Here is a 25,016-nt window from a genome sequence, read left to right on the forward strand (position 1 = left end):
CCTGATGAATGAATGACAGAATTGACAATGGGGCCATAAATGACTCACCTGCCTCGTCCTCTCTACCCGCAGCCAGGCAGCCTCCCAATTCTGCCCCTTTTCTGTATTCTAGATATCTCCTCCCTCTTCAGGCCCTTCTCCTTTTCCCAAGACCATCACAGCAGCCGCTACCTGGGCTGCTCTCTCTCCCTGCTCTGCCTGCTGTCCTCCCGCCAGCAAGTCAGCCCCACTGGCCCCACTCGAAACAGGCAACAGCCCCCCACCTTCAAGCAGCCCTTCTGGGAGCATAGCCTCAGTCAAGCAGCCACAGATTCACCTGAGTGAATCTCGCTGTTGCAGTGACAGGTTCCTCGTCCCAGCCCCACCCCACTGAACCAGCATCCCTGAAAATCCAAGTACTTAGTGAGGCTTAGAGCCCCAGGCTAAGAGTCTCCAGAATAACCTAACCCTGTCTCCAAGGCCTCCATAATCTGCCTCCAACCTCCATACCCATTCTTCCCACTTAGCCCTAAAGGATTCCTGCCTGCATCCCTCACTGCCCCTGCAGCCTATTTGGTACTTTCCCAAGGCCAAGGCTGAGCACACTCTGCTCTCCCCTCACTCCCAGAGCCTAGCCCAGCCTCTGGCCCACTTCTTTCCCCACTCTATCTAAACCATGCCCATTTCAAGGCACAGCCCAATTCCAGCTTCTCAGGGAGCGTCCCCTGCCCAGATCCACAGAGACCTCTTCCCCACCCTCCCTGCAGCACTGAGGACCTGGGCTGCACGTTGGCAGAGAGCAGTGCCTTGTGCAGGTGAGGCTTCACTTCCCCTGGTGCCCCTGTTTCTACCTTCTGGCTGGGAGTACCTGGAGGACAGGAACCCTACCCCCAAATCCTCCTGCTCACCCCCATCCTAGATGCCCAGTTCCTCGCCGGGGCCAAAGCACGGGGTCCAGTTTGACTGGCAGGTCAGAGGCTCTGCAGGAACAGTCACATTGTCCCAACCATGATCAGGACAATGAGGAACTTCCTTCAGAGGCAACAACTTCTTGCAAAGCCTTTTCCGACATAAGAACCCAAGTGACTTGAAGTGAGAAGAGAAATAGGATGGGGGGGGGCTGTGGAAAATGGACCATGCTCTGAAGTTCAAGTCCCAGCTCTGCCCCTCTGTGACCTCAGCAAGGGGCCTAACCTCACGCTGATTTTCACATTCCCCCCATCTTTACCGGGCGACGAGATGACTCTCTCGGAGAAGAGTTGCTGGGCTTCCACAAAGCAAAATGTGTAACAATGTCTAGTATTCATTCACTCATTTAACAGACATTCATTAAACACCTGCAATAATGTGCTGAGCACTGAGGCAACACAGAGATGAAAACAAGAACATGCTGGCTAAACAGTCTGCGAAGCCCAGAAAACTGTTACCAACAACAGGCTAAGGGTGATGAGGGAAGCGTGGGCACGCACGGGGCAGAGGACGGGGCCTCTCGCCCGCCTTTGGCCAGGAAGCCTGGGTGGACAGCTCGGCTGTGCCCGTCTGGAAGGGAGCAGCACACGGGGGTGGGGGACAAGCACAGCAGGAGGAAGTATGCAGTGCCAGTTCTTAGAAGAGGGCGATCTGGCTTGTGGTGGCTGCAGGGCAGAATGGATGTGGACCGGCAGCCTGGACAGCAGCTGGAGCCGGTGCAGGAGAGCCGTGTACGCTCAGCCAAGTGTTCCGTCTTCAGCCGGAGGGCCAGGGAGGCCATGAAAGGACTTTAAGCAGAGAAGTGACTCTATGGGAACTGCAGTGTACAGGGCTCTGTGTGGCTCCGATGAGGACAGACAGCAGGAAGCAGAGAGGCCGGCAGGAGCCAGCCAGGAGGATGCAGGCTTGTGCGGGGGCGCTGGTCAGCAAGCATTAGCCAACCGTGTGCACGTGAAAAGGGCTGACTTACAAGAATCTGCTCCTGAAAGCCCAGCCAGGCCCAGAGCCAACTTCCACTTTATTCTGGATGTTTTCACTTTTGGGGCATCTTGTTCTGAGTCAAGATTCCTCCTTCTGAACATGGGACTTTCCAGAAGGACAACAGCTCCTTCCATCCCTCCCCTTAGCTTGAGATGTTCTGGATTTGGGTTGTCAAGGGAGTCTGCCTGCCTCTTTGGAGAAGGATGGCCATGTGGTCCCTGTGGGCTCTGCTTCTGGAAGGTAAGTGGGGCAGGTGGGCAGCCCATCCTCAGAAAGCTGAAGGCCCCTCCCCAGCTGCCCTCACCAGGACGTCTGGGCAGGGCCCCCTTAACCCAAGTGAGAAACCAGAGGCTGAGGAGGGGTAGGGAAGACGGGAGCAAGTTCTGGGACATTTGAAGCCAGGCAGATACAAAGGATGCATGGTCCTGGCAGGGAGGAGGTGGCAGCATGAGGAGCATCCTTGTCCATTAGACTTGAGCTGCTTTGTGACCCAGGGAATTAAACTGAGCAGGCGCTACCACTGGTTTGGAGAGCAAGTTGGATGTGAGAATGGTAAGAACTGGCAGTGTTAACACATGGAAGATCTATGTACAGTCTGGAGAAGGAAGTGGAGGGCAGGGCGGAGCAGGGTCCCCTACACCCTGGAGAGCGTGTTTTCAACAGCCTGTGGCAAAGCTGAGGTCCCTGCCTGCAAGCTTGCAGAAGTGGAGGTGGGTATCCAGTGGGAGTGAGAGGCGGGAGCAGGCCAAACGTGTGGACTTCGGGTGGCTGACCACGGTGCGCTGTTGGAACGGCTGGCACGTGGGGTCTCTTCCACACTGGGTGATCTCTCCATGAGTCTAAGGTGTGAGTTGCCTTCCTTGGTCATGTACAGCAATGTGACACACATCAGCACTGCAGGGCCAGGGATGGAGGACTGTGGGGTGTGGCAAAGACCCAGATGCCATTGTTTGCATCAGAAACTGGTAGGGACTTTGTGGGTGCTTTGTCCTGTGTCCCCGCCTGGGTTCCTGGCCCTGAAGCTTCCAAAGGCCCAGCAGATTCCTTCAACATTTCTAAATATGTGCCCCAAATCACCCCTTAACCTTCAAAAGAGGCCTCAATCTGTTTGGCTCACAAAATCTTTCAAATCATTGGACACATAAAGACAAAAATAAGTTTTAAAAGGTCTCTTTACGGTGAAAGAGATAAGTCACTGGCCTGGTGCTGCCCCCTTATTTTATAGGTGAGGCCACTGAAGCCTAGAGAGGGAGGTGATGTGCCCAAGTTCACACAGCTAATTTGTGGCGGAGCCAGGACAGGGTAGAAGCTCATCTTGGTTGGCACCCAATGCAGTGCTCCCTGTGTGCTATGTCTCCATTCCGAGTGAACACGGAAGCCATCTCCAGTCAGGATGGACATGCTGGCTGGGGCAGGGAAGGACTGGAGTTATCATGGCCAATTGAGTGACCACCCAGAATGTGTCTCCTTCACCAAACTCACAGCACCTGGGTCCAGGGGCTCTGGCCATCAGCTCTGATTCTGCTCTGCACCCTGTGCCAGTGTCAGGCACAGGGTCAGTCCTTGGCAAACTCAGTCATTCATTCCACACTGTTTTCTGAGCTTCTCCCATAGCCTGGTCCTGAACGCTGGTGAGCACGGGAGGCAAAGGGGAAGAGACAGTGCGGTTGCCATTGAGGGGATCACAGTCTAGTGGGAGATACTGACTCACAAACAGGAGACAATAACAGAGGGATAAGGGTGGTCACAGTGGTGTTCCCAGGCCACTGCAGGACCATGAGAGTGTGTGAACTGCAGTGAGGGATGAGGAGGTCAGAGGAGACAATAACACTTCAAGAATGAGCAAAATTAGTCAGCAAAAGGGTCAGAAAAGCACTTCAAGCAGAGGTGTCTCCACACACCTCCAGCTCAAAGACAATCCCAAAAAACTCAACATCTTGCCATCTCAGCCTCTGTCATTTGTCCTCCTGCTCCAGACCACAGAGAATGGCATCCAGTGGATCCCAAGGACCCGGGAGCCATCCTTGACTCCTTTTTCTCCTTCACTCCCCGGAGCTAATCTATTACCAACTCCTTCTAGTTACACCATCTTAATCTCTCTCAATTCCTCTCACTTCTCCCCCATACCAGTTGCTCCCTTCCTCAATTGAAATTTCCATCACTTCTGCCTTGAATTAAAATAAACAGCCTCAGTCTTGCGCCATCTCCAGTGCATGCTCCACATCTCTGCTGGAGTGACTCTCCTAACCATGAGTCTAATCGTGTCACTCTCCTGCTTAAAACCTACCTGAGACTCCCCTCCCCCCTTGCTCTACAGATAAAACCCAAACTCCAAAATTGTTTTCAGGTCCCTGTGTGCTCTGGCTCCCACCAGCTCTGCAGTGACCTACTCTCAGTTTCCCATGCACCATGTTTGCTTCCTGCAGGCCTTCGTGAGGGCTATTCCTCTGCCTGGAACACTCCCCCGTCCCGTCCCCGCTCTGGGAAGCCTGGCCTGGCTGATTCCCATTCCTTCTTTGGGTCTCAGCTTAACCATTTCTCCTCTGAGCCCCTCAATGCTGGGTGAGGTCCCCTATCACCCTACCTGTGTTCTCCTGGGGCCCTCCATTTTTGCCATAATCGTGCTTCCCATAATTTATTTTGACTGCTCGCTTGCACGTCTGGCTTCCTCTGTGAGCTCCATGAACACAGGGACCGGATTCTCTCCCTTACTGTTTTATCCCCAGGACTCGGCAAAGTACACTCTCAACTTGCATGGCAGGAGTAAAGGTGGAGGGGCCCTAATTCTCACCATAGCAGCTCAGCTGCATGCAGGAGAAGGATGGGGCACGTGCGCAGGCAGAGTGACCAGGGAGTCTGTTCTTTCAGTGCTGTTTCCATTCCAGTTGCTGGTGCCCAAGTGCTGAGCAAAGTTGGGGACTCCGTGCTGCTGGTGGCAGAGCGCCCTCCTGGCTTCCACGTCCGCGAGGCCATCTGGCAATCTCTCTGGCCTTCGGAGGAGCTCCTGGCCATGTTTTTTCAGGGCTCCCTGGAGACTCTATACCACTCCCGCTTCCTGGGCCGAGCCCGGCTGCACAGCAACCTCAGCCTGGAGCTCGGGCCCCTGGAACCTGGAGACAGTGGCAACTTCTCTGTGCTGATGGTGGACACGGGGGGTCGGGCCCAGACCCAGACTTTACAGCTCAAGGTATATGGTGAGTGCACCTGACACTGGCTCCCTCACCCCCTCCTCCCACACAGCACCAGACAGACATCCTGAGCCCTGGGAGCTGGGCAGGGCAGGGCTCCAGAAACCTCTGGTCTCTGGCCATGTTGCTAACCTTCGCAGTCACATCTAAGAAAACGCCACAGGAACTCCCAGGCGAGCTCCGATCTGGAGCAGCCAGACTTTGCCATTTCACAGCCCTCGTCTGAACTCCAACTCAGTCTTTTCTGGGCTCAGTGGCTTTGGACACAATGCTTAGTCTCCCTGATCATCACCTTTCTCATTTGCAAAATGGGCATTGTAGTATCACCATGTAGAGTGGTGTTTGCAGAAGCATCCATGACAGAGGTTGGCCTGGGCTCCATGGTTGTTAAAGTATCACCACAGACTACAAAACATGCTATTAGTGTATGTACTGCTAAAAAGGAGAAAAATGTTGCAAATTAAACTGTGACACAATGGGTTTTTTATTTAAAATTAAGTTATAATTAAAAGTATAGAATTTTTATATTTCTTAAAGGAGCTCTTTTAGAGAGATTTTAACTGTGGCAACTAAGAATGGCCTTTTAGCTTTCATTTATCTACAAGGTGTGAATAACCCCAAACCACTATTTCAGTAAAACCTTAGAAATCTGGACAGAATACGGGTGGGGAAGTCCAAATTTAGGAATAGGAAGTAGGGATAGCAGCTGGGAAAAAGGAAGCAGCCAGGGAGAGAAAGGCTACAAGCAAATTGGGGAAGTGTCTCCAATCCCCAAGACAGCTAACTGGCTGTCCTTGGGTGAGCCACTCAGGGTGCCAATGCAATTAGAGGGTGCCCTTCTGGATGCAAGCAGCCCTTAACCAGGTGGCATGTCTTGGCAAGCAAAGTGCTGGCTAGATTTCAGCACCCCCACCCCACCCCCTTAGCCCCCTTAGCCCAGTGCCCTTGTGCCGTGAATAACCTACACCACCACACAGGAAGCCCCAGAGCCTCTCCCCTGTTAGGAGTCTCAGCTGCTGCACATGTGAAATGAAGACATTGAGTGTGGTAATACATGCAGCACCCACACCACTAAGCTCTAAAATGCCTTGTTCTCAGCGTCTGAATTACAGATTTTAAGGAAATTGCTGTTTTATTGCTTCCAAATACATAGCGTGATTAGAACTAATTGCACGAATCTGCCAAGCAGCCGTCCTTAGGAGCTCTGCTTTGACAATAGATAAGAGTGATGTGAATTAGCAGATCAGTTACTAGAAAATGTCAATGAGTGTTTCTACTGTGCCTGAGCGTGTTTGGAAGCAGCTTGTCCTCTTAAGCAGTGTAAATATCCCCCCTGTAATCTTTGTTTATACTATTAGTGTGCCCAGCAAATCATTTCCTTTTTCATATCACAAATCCCAGCAGATTGAGCTGGCATTAACAAGGTTTTCTCTGCTTGACTTTGGAATGCTGTCAGAGACTGAGCCCTCCCGTTGTCACCAGAATGCTCTCCCGCTGGCCCCACTGCCGAGGCTCAGAGTTTACTCATCAACCTACAGAGGAAAGGGAAGCCACGGCCCAGGACACCAATGTGTCCAGTGGCCCAGGTACTTAGCACCTGCTGTTTGCCACACTAGAGAGCAAAAGTCAGGGAGGTAACAAGACAGAGCCCCCACCTCTGGGCTCCTACCTCACAACGTTTTGCACCCTTGTAATTATTTCTTAATTATTCATAATCACTTGTCAGTATTTGTCTTCTTCACCAAATTGTAAGCTCCAAAAGGCCAGGAATGTATTTGTTTTCTTGCCTGACTTACATGCTTGTCATCTCTTGCTGACTGACACACTGTGAGAAGTGCTGCAGAAAGGGACAGATGGAGCCCCTGGGAGCTCGGGGCCACACCTGGACTGCCAGGAAAGGCTTCACAGCCAAGGCAGGAAGCAACGTGTCCGAGCTGGGCCTTGAGGGATGGGCAGGAGTTTCCAGAAGGACAAAAAGGGAAAGACATATGTGTGCACAGATGAGCCCTGGGGAAGCACGAGAGACACACAACAGCATGACTTGTCTGGGGGAACTGCAAATTGATTAGGCTGAATGGGGAGGACTAGCAGGAGGCACAGCTGGAGACGTGGACACGATCATTTCCTGAGGGTTTTGAATATCACACTAAGGAATTAGTGTGATATGCAGCTTTGTCCAGTGGGCAATGGAAAGACAGGCAAGGTTCTAGAACAAGAGGGGCCTAGTAGGAGGTGGCATCTCAGCCCCAGCCTCGCTGTGACGCACACCTGCTCTTCTGTTCTTGCCCAGACACAGTGCCCAGGCCCGTGGTACACGTGTTCATCGCTGTAGCAGGGGATGCTCTGCCCCTCACCACCTGCCAGGTCTTCTTGTCCTGCTGGGCCCCCAACATCAGTGATGTAACCTATAGCTGGAGACAGGAGGGGACAATGGACTTAGGTATGGAAGCACATAGCCTCTTCACAGATGGACAGGTGCTGAGCGTTTCACTGGGACCAGGAGAAAAGGATGTGGCTTATTCCTGTATTGTCTCCAACCCTGTCAGCTGGGACTTGGCCACAGTCACCCCCTGGGAGAGCTGCCATCGTGAGGCAGGTATGTCAAGGGCCAGTAGTCAATGGTTGAGGGATTAGGAAGCATCAAGTCACCTCTGACCCCAGCCTTTTATTTCTAGCACCAGGAAAGGCCTCCTACAAAGACGTGCTGCTGGTGGTGGTGCCGGTCTCGCTGCTCCTGACCCTGGCTGGTCTCTTCTCAGCCTGGCACTGGGGCCGCTGCTCAGGTAGGAGCCCTGCAGGTGCAGGAGGTAGGTGGAGGAGGTGGATTTACTGGGGGTGAGGGGAACCTCCTCCTCTTCAGGCTTCAGATGGCCCACCCCTCCTTACCTCTTCCACCTCATCTCTTGGCCTTCTCCATCTCATATTTGGTCTCCAACCAGCTGAACTACTTGAAGTTTCTTTTGCAGTTCTCCAGATGAACTACCCTCTCACGTTCATCTTCAGACCTTCATGCATTGTATCCCCTCTGCCTGGAATGTACTTTGCATGATAGCCACCCAACTTCCGTCCTACCTTGGAGTATCTCCCACTCAATCTTCAAGGTGTGCTTGCTCCAGGAAGCCTTTCCTGACCTCCTCCACTCTCAGACTGGTTAATGTCCTTCCTTCCTTTAATCTCCATTGCTTGTCCACTCACAGAACTAAGTGCACTTACTCCCCGACTGGACTCTGAGCCCTTTAAAGGCAGAGGCTGGCTCACCACTGGGCATACCCAGTGGTTCCCAGAACACAGTGGTTTCTTAGCTGGTATTGATAAACATTTGCAGAGTGACAGTGTGGATGAACCCCACCCCTTCTTGCCTACCATTCCTAGGATATGGCTCCCTGGGAGAAGCCTCTCTCCCGCCAGTGGCTGATAGGGCCGTCTTATTGCAAAGAGGGAGAAGGGGAAACTCCAAGATCAGTCTAGATTCCGAGCTCTCCACCCAGCACAGCCCCTACCTCTGCCCCAGGATGTCCTAGCCCTGAAAGAACCACCTGACCGAGCTGGGCTCCGTGGGTCTTCCCATCCTGGGCTGTCTGAGCTGGCAGGCCCCAGGGTGGAAAGAGTAGGCAGGTCAGCAAAGGGGAGGCACTGAGACCTCACTGTGGTGAGTGTGGCCTAGAAGGCAGAGTCTTGGCCCAGCCACAATGCATGGGAGAAGCGAGTGGCTGATTCCTGCATATTCTTTCCAGTGGGGAGAAGGGAGGAGGGAGCAGCTGAGGCTGCACGCCACCTGCAGGCCCTGGCTGCTATGGAGAGGGTCTGGCCCTGGCCCTTTATCCCCCAAAGTCCCCAGGATTTGTGATAACAAGGTTAACAGCAGGAAAAGAGCAGTTTAAAAAAAAAATAGCTTTATTGAGATATAATTTACATGTATAGAATTCACCTATTTAAAGTGTACAATGTAATGGCTTTTAGCATATTCACAGCTCTGTATCTATTGTCACAACCAATTTTAAAATATTTTCATTACCCCACCCCCCAAAAAACCCACAGCCCCTTAGCCATCACCCTCCAACTCCCATTCCCCCCCTCAGCCCTAGGCCACCACTAACCCACGTTCTGTCTCTATGCTTTTGTCAGTTCTGAACATTTCATATAAATGGAACTATACACTAAATGATCCTTTGTAACTGGCTTCTTTCATTTACTCTAATATGTTCTAGGCTCAGAAAATAGCAGCTTTGGCTGTCCCTGAGAAGGGACAGAGAGGACAAAACCACCTGAGATAGGTGAAAGCCTCCCTGCAGGTAGTCCTGAAGCTGGTCCTGGCTCTGCCATGTGGCTTCTGGCCAGTCACTTACCTGGGTCCACCACAGCCCTAACTGCCCACACCTTCCACAGCTCAGTGTATGGCATAGTTTCTGACCAAGGTTAGACATTAGGAAGAACTTCCTGTTCCTGAAGAGCTTCCTTTTCTAGGCTCTTGGAAGATCAGGAGAAAGTTATTTGCCTAAGGTGATCCTGGGTTAGGACACTTAGGATTCAGAGGCCTGGGGCTAGGTCAACGATGCCAAGAGTCCAAACATTGGAAGGGTAACTTTTTTCTGATCTTCTCACCAGGGAAAAAGAAGGATCTCTGTGCTGACAGAGTGGCTCCAGAGACAGAGAACCCCCTTGTGTAGGATCTGCCGTGAGGGACAATGTAAGCAGAAGCCTGCATCACCAAGAGCCCCACTGCGTAGGCACATGACACTCTGGGACAGAGCTGGTGCCTGGAAGCCATCATCATCCTCAGTCTTCCCCAGGACTCCATCCTGCCTTCCAGGAGCAGCCTGGGTAGCTGTCACACTGGGAGGACAGAAAGCGCTGGCACAACCTTCCCCCTTTTCTCTCCCCGCTTTGCATATCCTGGCTCTTCTCTGGACAAGATGGGCCAAACAGGATGTTCCCTCAAGGACAATGGAAGTTCTCCAGGCCCACATTAACTGTCCAAGGCATTCATTCCGCGACCTCTTTTCATAAAGTGTTAACCAGCTGGCACCAAAGGATAGCCTCCAGCCCCGGTCCTGAGCTCTAACAGACATTAGACATTTGAGCTAACAGAGAAACTCTGAATCACCCACCGCCAGCTCCAGCCCCAGCCCCTGTAACTTGAGATCCAGATGCTTCCGGATGACCCAGGTGTTATCATAAGAAAAGGTCTAGAAATGGGTGGAAGGTAAGAGGTAGGGGACAGGGGCTTCTGTGTCTGGCCTGGAAGACTTTCAGGTCATCTGAGTTCAGAGCCCCTCACAGGTAAATTGCAGTCATACACATCAAGGATGGTTGACACCCCTTGGTTGAGGTGGGTGCCATTTTGCAGGTAACATCTTACTAATAGCCATCCTCCCCATCTCCAGCGGCCCTCATGCCTCCCGCAGGATCTGGGGCTGGGAGTGGAGGTTCTCTCCTCACTCTCCAGCACAGTGACCAGGAGAAGAGATTTCGAATTTGCCCCAGCCAACAGGAAGTTCTAGCACAATTTCAAGAAAAGCAGCTCAGCTCAGGATGAGTCTTTCTGCCTGAGACTAAAGAGCTAGGAGAAGCTATCCGGGAAAATTATGGAAGGAAAGGATGCTGGGGTATTCTGGCACCTTTATCTCCACTTGTTTTCAGATGCAAATGCAGAAGATCCACCCAAGCTCAAGGGGAGTGGACAAAGACCCCACTGCTCAATGGGAGGATTGTGATGGTTACTTTGACATATAGGATGGAAGTTATTATTGTGGCCATCTTTAGAAAATATAATACATTCTGCCACTGAGTGATTCTGTCTAGAAAAGCTCTTTGGGGTATCACCACTGGAAAAAACTTGATGAGCTAAACTTATCCTCAGGGATCAGTCATTGATAAGGTTCATGGTTACTGTCACCCAGGTGTACATGGATTTTTTTCTAGGCTCCCACTTAAGTCTTGATAATAGAGAGAAAGGAGATACTGAAGAAACAAGGGTTTTGAAGTACTGTTTTCCAAGGGTGGCTTCAATCTCTCCACCTAGGATGTCAGTCCTGTCCAAGGACCTTCCCTCGTCTCCCCAGTTCCTGGACAGTCACTTCACCTTGGACAAATGATCAGCACAAGTGGCCTCCAGATTCCCATCACTGCTCCTCCGCTCGACTGCTCCCAGGCTTTCCCTGCCTGGCACTGCTCAGAGGCCCTGATGGCCCTGGCTTTACCTAGTCCTCCTTTCTCCCTTTCCTGTACCCACTTCTCTCCTATCACCTTCCCCCAAGTCCACCTGAACAGTACACATGGCCACCCGACCTGGCAGCTTGTGCCATCCTCACCTGCCACCTAGAGGCATTGCTCATGTCTGGTCACTGAATCATGCAAAACTGGCCTCAGTCCCTAAAAAGGACATGAAAAAGAAAGCCCAGGATCTAGCAATGTGCCGGGATGGTTCTGTGGGGAGAACACACATGCCACTCCCCACCTTTCTTCCCCTTGTCTCCAGGGCCCACCTCGGATCAGAGCAGCTCTGGATGAGGTGGGACTCAAGGTTCTCCCTTCACAAGGTGAGTCTTAGCCACCTCGTTTAGACAGTGGTTTTATCGTGTGGTGCACCAGGGCCTTTCTGAACAAATCCATGCTGCTCAAATAAACTAAGGTTCCCAACCTCAATGACTCACTTGTCAACTAGTGGACTAATTAACCCTCCACCAAAAAACACAAAGTACTCCCGTGAGACCAATTTTTGTGCTAATAAGTATTGAGATTGATGCTGTAAAAGTCACACCATGACAAATATTGACTGAGGGCTCAGCATGTGCTGGGTACACTTCAAGGCACTAGAGAATCAGTAGTGAACAAAGCCAAGTCCTTGCCTTTGTGGAGTTTGTGTTCTAGATAATATAAATAAACAAGTGAGTATATGTCTGATGTTGACAGGTTCTGTTAAGAAAGATAAGGCAGATTAAAGGGCTACAGAAACGATGTGTTGGGAAAAGGGATCTGTCTTAGATAAGACTCTGAGAACACTTTCTGATGAGGCAACATTTGAACAGAGGCCCAGTGAGGGAGCCAAGCAGGGGAGAAGAGTGTTCCAGAGACCCCAGAAAATTCAGACTCTAAAATGAGAGTATGGTCGGTGTTTACAAGGAACAGAGTGGAGGCAGAGTGGCTGGATCTAAGCAAGAGAAGGAGAGTGGAAGCAGAAGGGTCCAGAGAGGTGGGCCAGGGCCATATCACATGGGACCTGCGGGCTTCAAAACACCCCTTCCTTAAAGGTAGGATGGCAAGGAGAGTCTCCCATCAGTCTTGGTGTCAGACTTCTCCCAGAACAACCTTTACATCATTGTTTCCTGTAGGTTCTTGGTCATGCCAGAATCTTTCCAAATCTGCTTTTGCTTTTTCTTGTTTTCATTTAATTTTCCTTGCCTTTGCACCCATCCTTCTGTGCAAAGGACAAATACAAGAGCTGCTAGAGCGAAGGGGTCATGTGACATGGTATCAGAGAGAATGGTGGGAGCACAGCAAGAAAGAAGGCTTGGAAAGGACATTCTTTTCATCAGCGTAGAAATAAACACCCTCATTAAAAAAAAATCTGCAAACATTAATGACATCTCTGGCAAACCTTTCTTCCATGTTTATTAAGAAATAGCACCTGTTCAATTAATCAGCTCTTGGTTTCTTACTGATCTTCGAGGGAAGCACCGTCTCCTTCCAGATTTGACTCCATGGCTCCCTGCATCTGTTCTGCATGCAGCCTGAAGGAAGAGCCTCTAAAACTACAAAATACCAACTATCCCCAGATCCAGGAGTATTTTAGTGGCTGCCTCCCCTCGGGCTGTGCCTGGTCAATGTTGTCTGTCAGGACAACAGGCTGACCACATGGTAAGCAGTGGGGATGCTCCCACAGCACGAATAGCCTGGGTCCACTTCTGAAAGCCACAGTTTCTGGAAGACCCTGGAAAACTTGTATGTCCAGAAGAGAAAGACCAGAATGGTGAAAATTCCAGAAAGCTTATCATATGAGAAATGATTTAAGAAACTGGTCATGTTTAACCTGGAACAAAAAGCTCAGAGGAGCATAGGTCCTCACCTAGGCCCAGACTGTGTAACTGGGGCTGATGGAGTCTGTCACCAAAAGGCAGCTGTGACTCATATGAGTAAAAGGATCTTAAAGCCAGAAGGAAATTTGTGGTTACTCACTTCAAGTTTTTTTATTTCTCAGGTAGAAATCCAAGGCCCAAAGAGATTGTTACTTCCCTAGAATTGCACAATTAGTCAGTGGCAGAGTCAGACTTAGCTTTAGATTACCTAAGTCAGTCCAACCCCTCACACTGCACCAGGGAGAGAGAGTGGAAGGGGAAGGGTCCAGAGAGATGGTCTGAGGCCACATCGCATGGAACCTTGTGGGCTTCAGAATATTCTTTGCACCAGGAAAAACTTTCTAACAAATGGAGAAATAAATCCAAATATGAAGTGAGCTGTTTCAATGAATGTGCTTACACAGAAACCATCTCAGTGCAACAGTATAGACGTAGAGACTTTTCATAACAGATAGGAATGACAAATATGTCTTCCAGGACCATGTCAGACGTGGCTAATTAATTATGACTCACTTTTCCCACTGAGTCCGGATACAATGCTCAAGTTATCCCTACCAATCAACTGAAGGTGGGAGCCAAGATGAAACCAATTTGCCATGCCTACCCTAGACAATCCATGAGATGCTTCCAACATTAAAAATGAATTGTAAATTTAAAAAAGAATGGCCAAGCAAGGTGGCATGCATCTGTAGTCCCAGCTACTCGAGAGGCTGAGACAGGAGGATCACGTGAGCCCAGGAGTTGGAGACCAGCCTGGGCAACATAGTGAGACTCTGACTCTGAAATAAATAACATTTAAAAATGAAAGAAAGAAAGAATGAATAAACAGAAGGACAAGAGAGAGGCCAGTGAAAGGATTCTACTAAGGTATTAGAAACAAGCTGTGCTTTCTCTAAAGAAGATTAATTCTAGTTTTCTTTCTTCTGCCATTTATCTCAGTATGTTGCTTAGGGAAATTCTCAGATCGGGAAAGAGACTGATAAAAAATAGCAATACCATTATCAAGAAAACACCAAAAAAACCACCCACAAATCAGTCAAATAAGCAAACGTAATACATATAGCCATTAAAAATTTCATGGTCTTTATAGTATTTACAAATAATGGGAAAACACTTGTATTAGTCAGAGCTCTTTGGAAACAAGCAACAAAAACCAACTCTGGTATTAACTAAAGCAAAAGTAGGAATTTATTAGGAAGTTGTGGTAACTCAGAGAACCAAAGAAAATGTTGACCAACCAAGCCTCAGAAGGGACAAAGCCAGGTGGCCTTGACGATGCAGGCCTCTGGGACCTCTGCAAAGTAATTCTGTTCTGTTTTCTGTTCCCTGGTTGCTCCCTGAAGACCAATTCCTCACCAACAGGACTTGATCAGCCTGGCTGAGGTCAAGGACCCTCCTCTTCAGGGGGCAGGGAGGAGTTGCAGGACTTCTGGTCAGAAGCAGTAGTTGGTTTAACAAAATCAAGTACAAAAACAAAGTTCGAACAGGAATCTGTAGAACAGGAAACGCACCCGTCTGTGCATTCAGTAGGCATTTCCTGAGTACCCACGCGGTGTCAGCATCGTTGGGGATGCAGAGATGGCTAAGAAGCAGCATCACAGCCCCTGCCCTCAGAGACCTCACAGTCTGGTGGGGAAGCGACATGTCGACAAGCAAACCAGTGAATAAAACAGGGCTACAGCCCCCAGCATGAGCTCAATGGCATCTCCTGGCCTGTGAGACCTCTGTTCCCAATGAGGTCCCCAGGGGAAAGGGGAAAGGGACAGAGCCTCTGTCTGGGAATAAAGCTTCAGTTGGGAATTGAAGACAGTATGCCAGGGTGGTTTCTCAGGGCAGGTCCCACAGCAGCATTGGGCTTTTGCTTGACTGTGTTCCCAGAACACCAAACATCCAGGCTAGTAGGTTGTCTTTGGCTTCCCTTCTAGGTGGTACAGAAAAGGGAAAGCAGCCTGCTCACGAGTGCTGGGGGCTGGTGCCACCCTCTGGGGGCAGGGATCCTGGTGGGGTTGCTTGGGCTGAGATGCTGATGCACTCAGTTCTGCCTGCCAGCCCACCCTGTTGGCCTTCAAGCCTACACCCTCTGGCTGGGGATCCTCAGACTCCTCGGGAGTCTTCCAAAGTCAGATAAAATTATCCAATCTCAGTCTAGGCGGAGAGAAAATGAGGTCTGAGGTCTGCCTGCCCACCTGACCCACTTGCCATACTCCTACCTACCTTCGGCCAGCTTAAGTGCGGGAGCTCGGGGCTCTGGCACACTCACTGTGGTCCTGCTCTCCAGGCCAGGGACCCATTACCCTCCAAGCCCACTCCCCTACAAAGCGGCCACAATCAGCTGGTAGTCTGGCCTTCTCTTTGCCCTGCTCAGAAGTACACTGACATCCCTCCTGCCCCTCGTTGATGACAACAACCCTACAGCCAGTATTTTCCCAGAAAATCCCTAGCAATCTCACCACACACATCCTTTGGATTCCTCCTGAGCACTGCACACAGATACCCACTTTCAGGGATGCCTCAGCATGGGAAAGCGAGGGAGGCACATGGCAGAAGGACTGACCGCAGGCCCGGCCACTGCAGGAAGGACTGAGGCTCCCAGTTTTCATGGTGTCCTGAGGCCTGAGCTGTCAGGAGAAGGTGGAGCTCTCACCCATGTGCTCACCTGAGAGGGGATTCTCCACCAGAGGCCAGAGCTAGCAGCCAGAGTCTCAGGTAACTCCAGGCAGCAGCTAATAGAGGGTCTATCCTTCTGGAGGCTGTGTCCATTCCCTGCCCAGGCACCCCCAGGACACCACGAGCACAGACGGCATCACCCTTATGCCCAGGCGAGAAGGCTGCTGCCCTGGCCTGTACTACAGAAGGCCTGCTCTGGCTCCTCCGTGGGCAAAGAGGGAAGGGGACATCCACCTGCAATTCATGCTCCCCCTTCTAGGTCATGCCCAGGGATCCAAAGGGAATTCTGGGGCCTGCCTCCTGGGTTCATCCCACCAAAAATGGACTAAACTGCCTCTATGTGCAGCCCCAGGTCTGAGGGTAGCTAAGGAGCAGTCTGCAGGGGGTGCGTGGATGAATCCCAAGTGTCCACACCTGTGGGCACAAGGCCCTTCACAGTGTTGACGGAGCTGCAAGTGAGAAGAGAAGGGGTCCGGCCTCAGGCCTAGGGTCAGTTCTTCCTATGCTACTAAGTTCTGGCAGGAAACTCCAGAGTTCAAGATTTCTGGATCCAAACCTGGCTTTCCAGGTCATTTCAAAGGTATATTTGTCAAGCCAGGAGGACAGAACATATTTTATGTCACAATTTGTTAGCTTGATTTATAGTCATAAGTGTTCCAGACAGGCCTGGTTATGGGGACCTCTCCCCCTGGACTTTTCGTATCATAATTCCTACCCACCCCTGAGCCTGGGCCCTGCCTCCATGACTGGGAGCACACCCTTGGCTCTCACTGAGGCTCAGCGGCAGCACAGCACAGGGGGTCTGGGATCGCACCTGCGACAGCAGGCCCCAATTTCCTGGAGGACTGAGCCGCCGGCGTCCAGCGTTCATCTCTCAGCGCGTCTTTAGTGAGTCCCTGCACCATGCCAGAGACACCAGAATATAGCTGCAAACACAACAGACAGGTCCCCCAATGCATGGGGCTTGCGATCTAGTTGGGAGAGACAGACTCTGAACACATAAACACGGATGTGTAAGTTGTGCTAAGCTCTGTAGAAGAAAATAACTGAAACCCGTGAACAAGAATAACAAGGAAGCCAAATACAGCCAGTGGGTGGACAACACAAAGGGCCTCCCCAAGGAAGGGACGTGCAAGGTGGGACCAGCAGGAAGAGGAGGAGTTAGCAAAGCAAGGGGCATACGTGAAAGCCCTCTGGAAAGTGTCAGCAGTGTCAGGGAAGGTCCCCAGGCCAGAGGACTATGAGCAAGACAGGCTCTGGGAGGAGAGGACAGCAGGACTCAGATCAGGCAGGATATGGTAAGATTGAAAAGTTAATTATAAATGTGAAAGGAGGCCACTGAAGAGCTTTAAGAAGGGAAGCGACATGATCAGACATGTGTTTTTAAAAGACCACTCCGGCGGCTGCAGGGAGAATGGACTGAAGGCGAAGTTAGTGCAGGAATCCCAGCAAGAAACTATGAGCACTGGGAATTAGGGTGGAGAGAGAGAGGGGAAAGGAGTGGTGGATTCGACACATATTTAGAAGCTAGAATAGACAGGACTTGGGATTCGGGGTGGAGGACAGGATGACACTGAGTATTACACTGAGGACTCTAACATGAGTAACCAGGCGGATGGAGGTGCCATTTCCCGAAACTGGAAATACAGAAAGAAGAGCAAGTTTTAGGGTAAGTCAATAGTTAATTGGTACTTAATTATCAGGGAACAGAGGTTTTAAAAGGAAGAAGTATTTGGAGGCCGAATAATATATTGGGTTGAATCACTTGAAAATTGTCATTTTTATAAGTTTAAAAATGGTCAAATATAGGTAATTTCGTATGATTCAACCTAATAATTTAAATATAAATTGATCTGAGGAGGAAAAGCCATTTCTTCCTCTGCTCTGACTCCACTCCACCCAGGACAGCTGGGACATGCCTGTGACCAGGCGTTGGTGGGGTTCCTTCTCCATGAACCTGATGATGCAGGAGCTGCGAGACATCTTTAGGCAGAGGGCTTTCCACAGCACCCCCAGCCAAAACTGTCCTGGTCTGCTTCTCTACCACTGGCCTGACTCCTGCCTACTCAGCTCCAGAAAGTCCCAAAACATTCAGGACCCAAGGTGCATAATGGTGGGGAGGGCTGAGACTGCTTTGGAGGAACTGTCCTCCACCCTAAGCCCCTGTGAATCCAGCCCCCCTCATGCCCACTCCTGCAGCATGTAGAGTCTCATCAAGATGGAGCCCCCGAGCTGCTGAAGGAGGCTTTCCAAGCAATAGGGACAATGACTTGCGGAGGCAGGTATGGTCTGACACAGAAGGACAGTGCATCAGTCACTCCAAAGTTGCTGGCTTGTTAGACCATAACTGTCTTTCAGCCCACCTGCTGGGGAGCAGAGCAGCTGAAAGACACACCTTCCTTCCCTCTCTCCCAGCCTGAACCCTCAAAGGCCTTAAGATGGAGATGAATCAGCCATTGGCAGTCCTAATTCAGACCACCCACGCTAGACAGACCTGCCTCTTGTCTGTCCCCTGACCCTGACATGCTCACACACTGTGCCCCTTTAGCCAGGCTCTTTCCCCTACCTCCCAGCCTGAAACATATCCTTTATCCATCTTAGTCTCCAACCAAATGCTTCCAGGCCCAGCCCTGGGCACTCCTCCTCCCAGATTCCTTCCCCCAAGTGATCTCATAGCATCAGTTCTCCCAGCTTTGTATGGAACTGAATCAACAATGTGTGTGTCATTCTTTAATTTTTCCAAAGGAGGTTAATGGTCTCCCTTGGGAAGCTGGTTGCTCCTGGGAGGATCAGATTTAATACCCCAGTGTCACCACTGACGCAGAGTAAGCGTGTCGCCAAAACATACTTGTGAACTTGGTGGTTAATGCAGAGGGTGGGGGATGTGCAGGTGGGCAGTAAATGGTCATTCTTCAGACATCTCCTCCACTGAGGAAGCCAAAATTCTCAGGTTGGGAGATTCCATGTCTGCACCTCCCACTTCCAGGCAGCATAATCAGTTGTCTGGGTTCAGACAACCTGCCAAGTCTCTTAGGGACCTCTTGGCCCCCATAAGGAGACAGGCTGCTCCTTAGTAACTTCTCTGGGGCTGGGGGTTAACTCCTCCTACCGCAGTTGGTCCATCTCCCCCATCTTCTTTCTTTCCTTGAAACAATATTTATTGTCTCCTATTTGCCTGGCACTTTTGGGAAGCTTAAGTACACTAATGAGTAAAACAGACAAAGATTAATGAGTAAAACAGCCTATTGGAGCTGACAGTGTGGGGGAAACAGGGTGAGTCAAAAATCCTAATAGACTATACAGAGTGCTGGGAGAGGCAAGTGCTGTGGGTTAACGAAAGCGGGATGAGGGAGATGAGGGGCGCAAGCAGGAGACCAGTGTAAGGATCCTGACCTTGGGAAGCCACCTCAGGGGCTTGAGCAGAAAGAAGAATGACTTAACTCTCTCTCCAGCTTCTCTGCTGAGAATAGACCATAGGTGGAAGGGAGGAGGCAGGGAGATCAGCGGGGACACTAAGGCTGTATGTAACCCAGGTGAGAAACTACGATGACTCCCCGCCCCGAGTGGATGTGGTGGGGGAGTGGCGAGAGAAAGAGAGGAGTTAAAGAAGGACAGAGTGGCCATTACCGGAGATGGCAGGGTAGATTCAGGGACCATCAGAAGCAGTGTTGGGGCTTGCTGAGTTCAAGATGTCTGTTAAACGTCTAAGCATATCAGTGAGTGGGAAATGCAGGAGGGGTCTGGCCTGGGGGCATGAATGTGGGTGTTACTGGCTTACAGATTCCAGGTGGACAGAGACGTGGGGGCTGGGTGGGCGATTCTTCCCATCTCCACTCCTCTCTGTCAGACTGTGTGCTGCACTCCAGGAAAGGCTAATGTTTACTAAAGGAAGGAATCAGATTTCCCCACAGGAACAATGTTATGGCAGCAGGCTAGGCTCCTGACCAAGGACTTGTTGCTCAATTTTTAGTGGCAGTGATCACAGACACGGCATATCCTCAAGTCCTTAACGAACTATGAATGAAGAGCCTGCGTGCTGTACAGGGAAGAGCTTGCGGCAGAGTCTGTTGGTCAAAGGAGCAGGGGCATCCTCAATGGTGCAGTCAGGGAGGGCAACGTTCACATGCATCTTTGAGAAGGATTTGGGGGATGTGTGTGGTTTTTCCATCCCATCTCCCTGAAGTTACCACAGGCATTGGCTATTGTCAACACCTTATGTTGGGGGAGGAGTCCCTCATACAAACTTATCCATCACTCTAATTTTAGGGAAGGTCAGCTCAGAGAGACATTCTGAGCTCTTAAGGGAGCAGATACCAAAAGAGGAGGAGGCGTGGCCCCTGCCCTCCAGGGAAGCCACATCTAAGGGAGTTGGGGGTAAACAGGACACCCCTAAGTAGGGCAAGCATAATAAACACAACTTCTCCTTGTCTGGGAGTAGGGGAGAGACCGGGATGATAGAACAGGGTAAGGCCAGTTTGACTTTCTGCAAGACCAACACAGGCCAAGAAGGAGGCTGAGAAGAGAGAGGTGGGGGAGTTTTACAGGCAAGGACAGCAGCCTGGGCAAAGGGCTGAAGGAGGTGGGGGCCGGGCTGGAGCAGGGATTGGGAGCATGAACCCAGCGTTTGGAGAGTCACAGGGGCCAATTCAGATGAGTCCTGGCAGAGATGAGCCACAAGCCTGCAGAAGGCATCCAGGCAGGAGAAGGGGGGTGGGGACAGGCTAGGGCACGTCTGAGACTCCCCAGGCCAGAGACAGGCAGCAAGTGGGGCCTGGAGTGGGCTGGAGGAGCCCAGTTCCAAGACTGAGTTGATTCTCCCAAAAATGCTGGGGAAAAAATCTGTGTGCCCCCTCCTGGGAAGGTCCCTCCTCAGCTTTGGGAAAGCTGTGTGGAGACCCTTCTGGAAGGACAGTCCCCCTGGGGAGGGGCTGTCAAAGTGCCACAGAGGGCACCACAGTGGGACTGCACCCAGAGGGCGACCGACACGGACCTAAGCACCAGGAGCCGAGAGCGGGCAGACGGGAAGGGCCCAGGAGGGCACGCCCTGGTCCAGGGAGGCCGCCCTGAGGATTCTGGCAGCTGGTCCCCGGGACTGACTCTGGGACCCTGCAGAGCTTGTGTTTCAGGTGCTCCCTGTTATTATTAGTATCGCTATTACTAATGAGGATTGTTGTCAGTATTAACACCGGCAGGTGGATTCCAGGACCCAGGCAATCCTACTTCTCCTCCTCTTTCTCTACTTGCCGCTTCCTGGACTCCTTGCCTCCTCCCCCAGATAGTGAGCTATCTCCAAGTTCAATCTCAAGGCTTCATTCTCCCCCCTCCCTCTCCCTCCCCGTGGATCTCCCACTGCCTCAGCCCCCACACCGCACCCCTGTGTGGTTAGATCTATGCCTCCAGGCCTGCCCTCTTGTGGGACATGAAATTGTATATTAGTGACGTGGGGGGCTGGGGACCAACCATTTGCTGAACTCCTATTATGTACCAGGCTCTGTAACACCCACATCACACAAAATAGCTCTATTACTAGTCCATTTTACAGATGAAATTGAAGTTTTGGGAGCTTATTGGATAACTATAAACCCAGGTCTATCTGACTCCAAAACTGAGAACTTTTTCCTTTGCATATGTGAACAGGGCTAACCCACAAATATTTATTACAAGTTTTCTTCATTCCTCCCTCAAGAAACCCACGCAGGAGTCCCCCATCACCTCAAACTCAGCCTTCTTGGACAGGAGCACTGCAGTTTCGCCCCATCCTCCGGTGCTCAATTTCCTGCCTTTGTCAAGGCTTCAGTCTTCTCCCTAGTGCTCAGTGCCCCAACTGCCCAGGGCAGTGGAGGACAGTGGCCACAGAGGGTGACAGAAGGCCATCCTGTCCACTCCACACTGCAGGCACAGTGACCACACCCAAGCACCTCCAGATTTCCCAACCTAGCCACCATCCCCACCTTGCCTGTGTGGTCCCATGCTCCTTCCCTGCAACACATGCTTCCTAATCCAACCACAAGGAACTGCATGGAACCAGTTTGTTTCCATGTACCAGGAATAGCTGACATAATTGCTCCAGATAGGCTAGTTGGATGAAGAGTGTGAAGTCCAGAGTAGGGGTTTCCCAGGTTCCCACCAAATCAAGGGAACAAGCCATGAGGAGGCACCCCCGGGAAGCTTAGGGGACAGGGCTAGAGTTCTGATCCAGCCCCTGCCTCCAGGCAGGCCCCAACCAAATCCACTGGAGTCAAATAGTTTTACAACTCTGGGACGACAATGATTGGGTAATGCTCCAAAATCCCTTATTTCCAATGAAGCAGAAAAAAAAACCTAATCCCTCCGCAGAGTCACCACAGTCTGCCTACAATGTGATTGAGCACCATCCATGTAATAGTTACTGTAAGAGGAGTACACAGAAGAAAATTCCCCTGGATTCCACATGACTTGTAGTCTTGAGAATTGGAGGCTTAAGAGAAGATGACTAGAGGATGACTTCCTAAAGCCTGGGGAGGAGAATCAGAGAAGGAACTGAGGCAGTGAGGACTCACTAGAGTCTCTTGAACAGATTTCCCATGCTGCATGGTCTGGGAGACAAATTCTGAGAAATTCTATGGATGTCAACTTAGGTTTCTGATGGGTAATAAAAGAATGACCTGGAACCGAGGAGATATAAATTATCTAAATAATTTTTCAGTGACCAGAGGAACTAGAATTCAGCTCCTGCAAGGCTGGAGAGAAATGCAAAAGATGGAACTAGGAAGTAGAATGGAGACAACTGACTCTGCATGTGCTATTTATGTCTCTCTAGAAAAATAGAGAAAAATCAGGACTCTACTTGAGATTCCCACCCTTGAGGCAGTACTTGTGTGCCCAGCCTTCTCTTTGCCTGGTGACATGGCCTGCCCAATTTTGCAAGCCAGTTGTTAAATGCAGCCGTTATTAGAAAGTAAATTATGTGAACTTGCAGTTAAATAAATTATATTAAAACAAAGATGATACCCAAAACTCACCACTTCCTGATTATTTTACTACAGCTCACTATCATCTAAGCTCTTAAGATTATTTACTTCCTCTACTGTTTCTGTGTTGTAGAAATACTATATATGGCATGCTGCAGAACAGTTCTCCCAACTGGTGCCTGTGATATCATGTTGGGAGGCTGAGATCAGCCATAGCCAGAGTATTAACATCGTGGAAATTGGCAAATGCTAGATCAGGGTTTCTCTGCCCCCACTCCACTCCCAAAGCCACTGTCAAACATTTATCACCACAGGTTTCCTCCTCCAGCACTGAACAAGGTTCATGCAAAAGAAAAGAAGAGAAAAGACCAAGGTGTCTCTGAAACAAAATCACTGAAGCAGAAACTTCCCTCCCTCATCACCCTGGGATGGTAAGTACATGATGACTGTGATTTCAGCCTTGGATTTAGGACTTCCCTGGCTTCCCTGTTGACTCACCCTAACAGGAAATTATTCTCAGAGTCCCTCTGAAATCTCTCTTGCTGCTTTTTAATGAGCTTTTTTTGCCAGAGCCTCAGTGTTCCCACCTCTCCAAAGGCGGCTGTGTCAGCATGGCTCCATGGTTCCTGGAACGGGAAAGATGATATCATTCAACACAACCTGCACAGCCAGCTGGCTGCCTCTGTCGCTCACCACCTTGCAGGAGGCTGAGCTGGAGGCTCTTCAGACTGGGAGCGCCCTCCCCAAGTCATCCTATTCAGTCCCCTGCCTTTGGGCAAAAGTGTACTAGGCACAATGCCCTGCTGAAGGTCTAACTATCTGTGAACAAGTCATCTTATAGGTGCTCATAAATGTCACCAAGTGAATGAAGGGATGGATGGGTCCTGGAGATCATGCTGCCCCCCCTGTTTAATCCCCTTTCCCCTCTACCTCTGCCCATCCCCAAGAACCCCTCCACCTCCCCAGCCCCCAAGTCATTTGTCTCTGTTTCCCTTTGTCTCATTATCATCTCTCATTTCTCCTCCCAAGCTCTGTGAAGGCAGAGTTGGCAATGCCATTACCCCTTTGCAAATACCCAAGTCATCTCAAGAGTTTCTTAGGTATATATTACCAGTAAGGTTCACGGCTTCCTAAACTCAGATACTCTGAAGCCCACGAGTACCCCATACTTCATGTGGCCCTGGGGTAGGAGTAGGAATAATTAGAAAGATGAGCTTCTCCTTAGGAGAAAAGAGACAAACACATAAGAGTCTGGGCTCTCAAACAGCAGGTGGTTGAGGAGAGGCGGGCAGAACTTATGACCTTGAAGTACTATGCTCTTCTGAAGACCCCCCACCCCTAGACCAGACCAGTGTTCAGTTGTGTGCCTGTTGCAGCCATCCGGTAGGGAGTACAACCACTTGGTTGTATTGGAAATGAGATGCTCTGGGCTCCCTAAAGTAGAACTTGGACCAAGGGATAAAAGCTATATGAGAGAAAAAAAAAGATATATGAGGACAAAAACTGGGTTCAAGAGAGAAAATAGTCTATTTAATATTGACAGTCAGAGGCCAAATGGCCTGCTTTGGGAGGTAGTGAGCTGCTACTGGAGGTATTCAAGAAGAGATTGGTATATCCTTTGTCAGGAATGCTGTAGAAGGAATTCAAATATCAGAGAAAGAGCCTGATGTCCTGGAGTTAAACATGCCTAGATTGAACCTTGAATTTAACTTTGTGGCCTTGGTCAAGATACCTAATCCCTAATCCCTTTGAGCCTCAGTTTCTTCATCTGTATAATGGTGATATTGCACAACCTCATAGGATTGAAGTAGGGAATAAATAAGCCAAATTATCAAAAAGCATGTGGCACTTAGTGGGTGCTTGGTAAATGCCAATCCCCTTCCCAGTAAAAGGGGGGCTGGGTTAGATGGCCCTGAAGGTCTTTTTACCCACCAAGAGTATGGCTCTGAAACCCTCTCTTGCGTTGAGAAGGAAGGCATACATCTGGGAGAGAGAAAGAAGTCAGGATTAGGTAGATGAGAGGAGAAAGAAGGATACTGAGAAAGTTAGAGAACACTTAGAGGTCATCCCTGACAGTCCCCTGTTTCCTCTCTTCTGACCTTCTACAATGAAAAAGGAAAAGTAGGATTTGGGATTTAAAGTCCAGCCTGAGGGGGTCTCAATTTCCCCATCTGTATAGTGAAGGAGTAAGATTTTTTTTTTAAGCT

The 25,016-nt window shown here is 50.3% G+C and overlaps 1 protein-coding gene across 2 annotated transcripts; it reads left to right on the forward strand.

The window, feature by feature from the left end:
• Positions 1-1,771: 1,771 nt before the first annotated feature.
• On the forward strand, positions 1,772-12,013 carry SLAMF8 (SLAM family member 8). 2 transcript variants are annotated; one of them, XM_045547058.1, is made up of 5 exons: positions 1,772-2,169; positions 4,815-5,123; positions 7,408-7,713; positions 7,793-7,900; positions 9,723-12,013. In XM_045547058.1, exons 1-5 carry the CDS (start codon positions 2,082-2,084, stop codon positions 9,782-9,784), a joined length of 873 nt encoding a protein of 290 aa, XP_045403014.1. In that variant the 5' UTR covers positions 1,772-2,081; the 3' UTR covers positions 9,785-12,013. The 2 variants fall into 2 exon arrangements, with proteins under 2 accessions (XP_045403014.1, XP_045403015.1); XM_045547059.1 differs by lacking the exon at positions 4,815-5,123.
• Positions 12,014-25,016: the final 13,003 nt, after the last annotated feature.

This window comes from Lemur catta, chromosome 3, assembly GCF_020740605.2.
Source record: "Lemur catta isolate mLemCat1 chromosome 3, mLemCat1.pri, whole genome shotgun sequence".
Classification (NCBI taxonomy): Eukaryota; Metazoa; Chordata; class Mammalia; order Primates; family Lemuridae; genus Lemur; species Lemur catta.

What these genes read in the sequence shown, in the direction of transcription:
- SLAMF8 (XM_045547058.1), top strand. Translation starts at nt 2,082, where the DNA reads ATGTTCTGGATTTGGGTTGTCAAGGGAGTCTGCCTGCCTCTTTGGAGA. An exon ending in GAGCTGCCATCGTGAGGCAG is followed by an intron (nt 7,714 to 7,792) that starts GTATGTCAAGGG and finishes TTTTATTTCTAG; the next exon opens with CACCAGGAAAGGCCTCCTAC. An exon ending in GCACTGGGGCCGCTGCTCAG is followed by an intron (nt 7,901 to 9,722) that starts GTAGGAGCCCTG and finishes TCTTCTCACCAG; the next exon opens with GGAAAAAGAAGGATCTCTGT.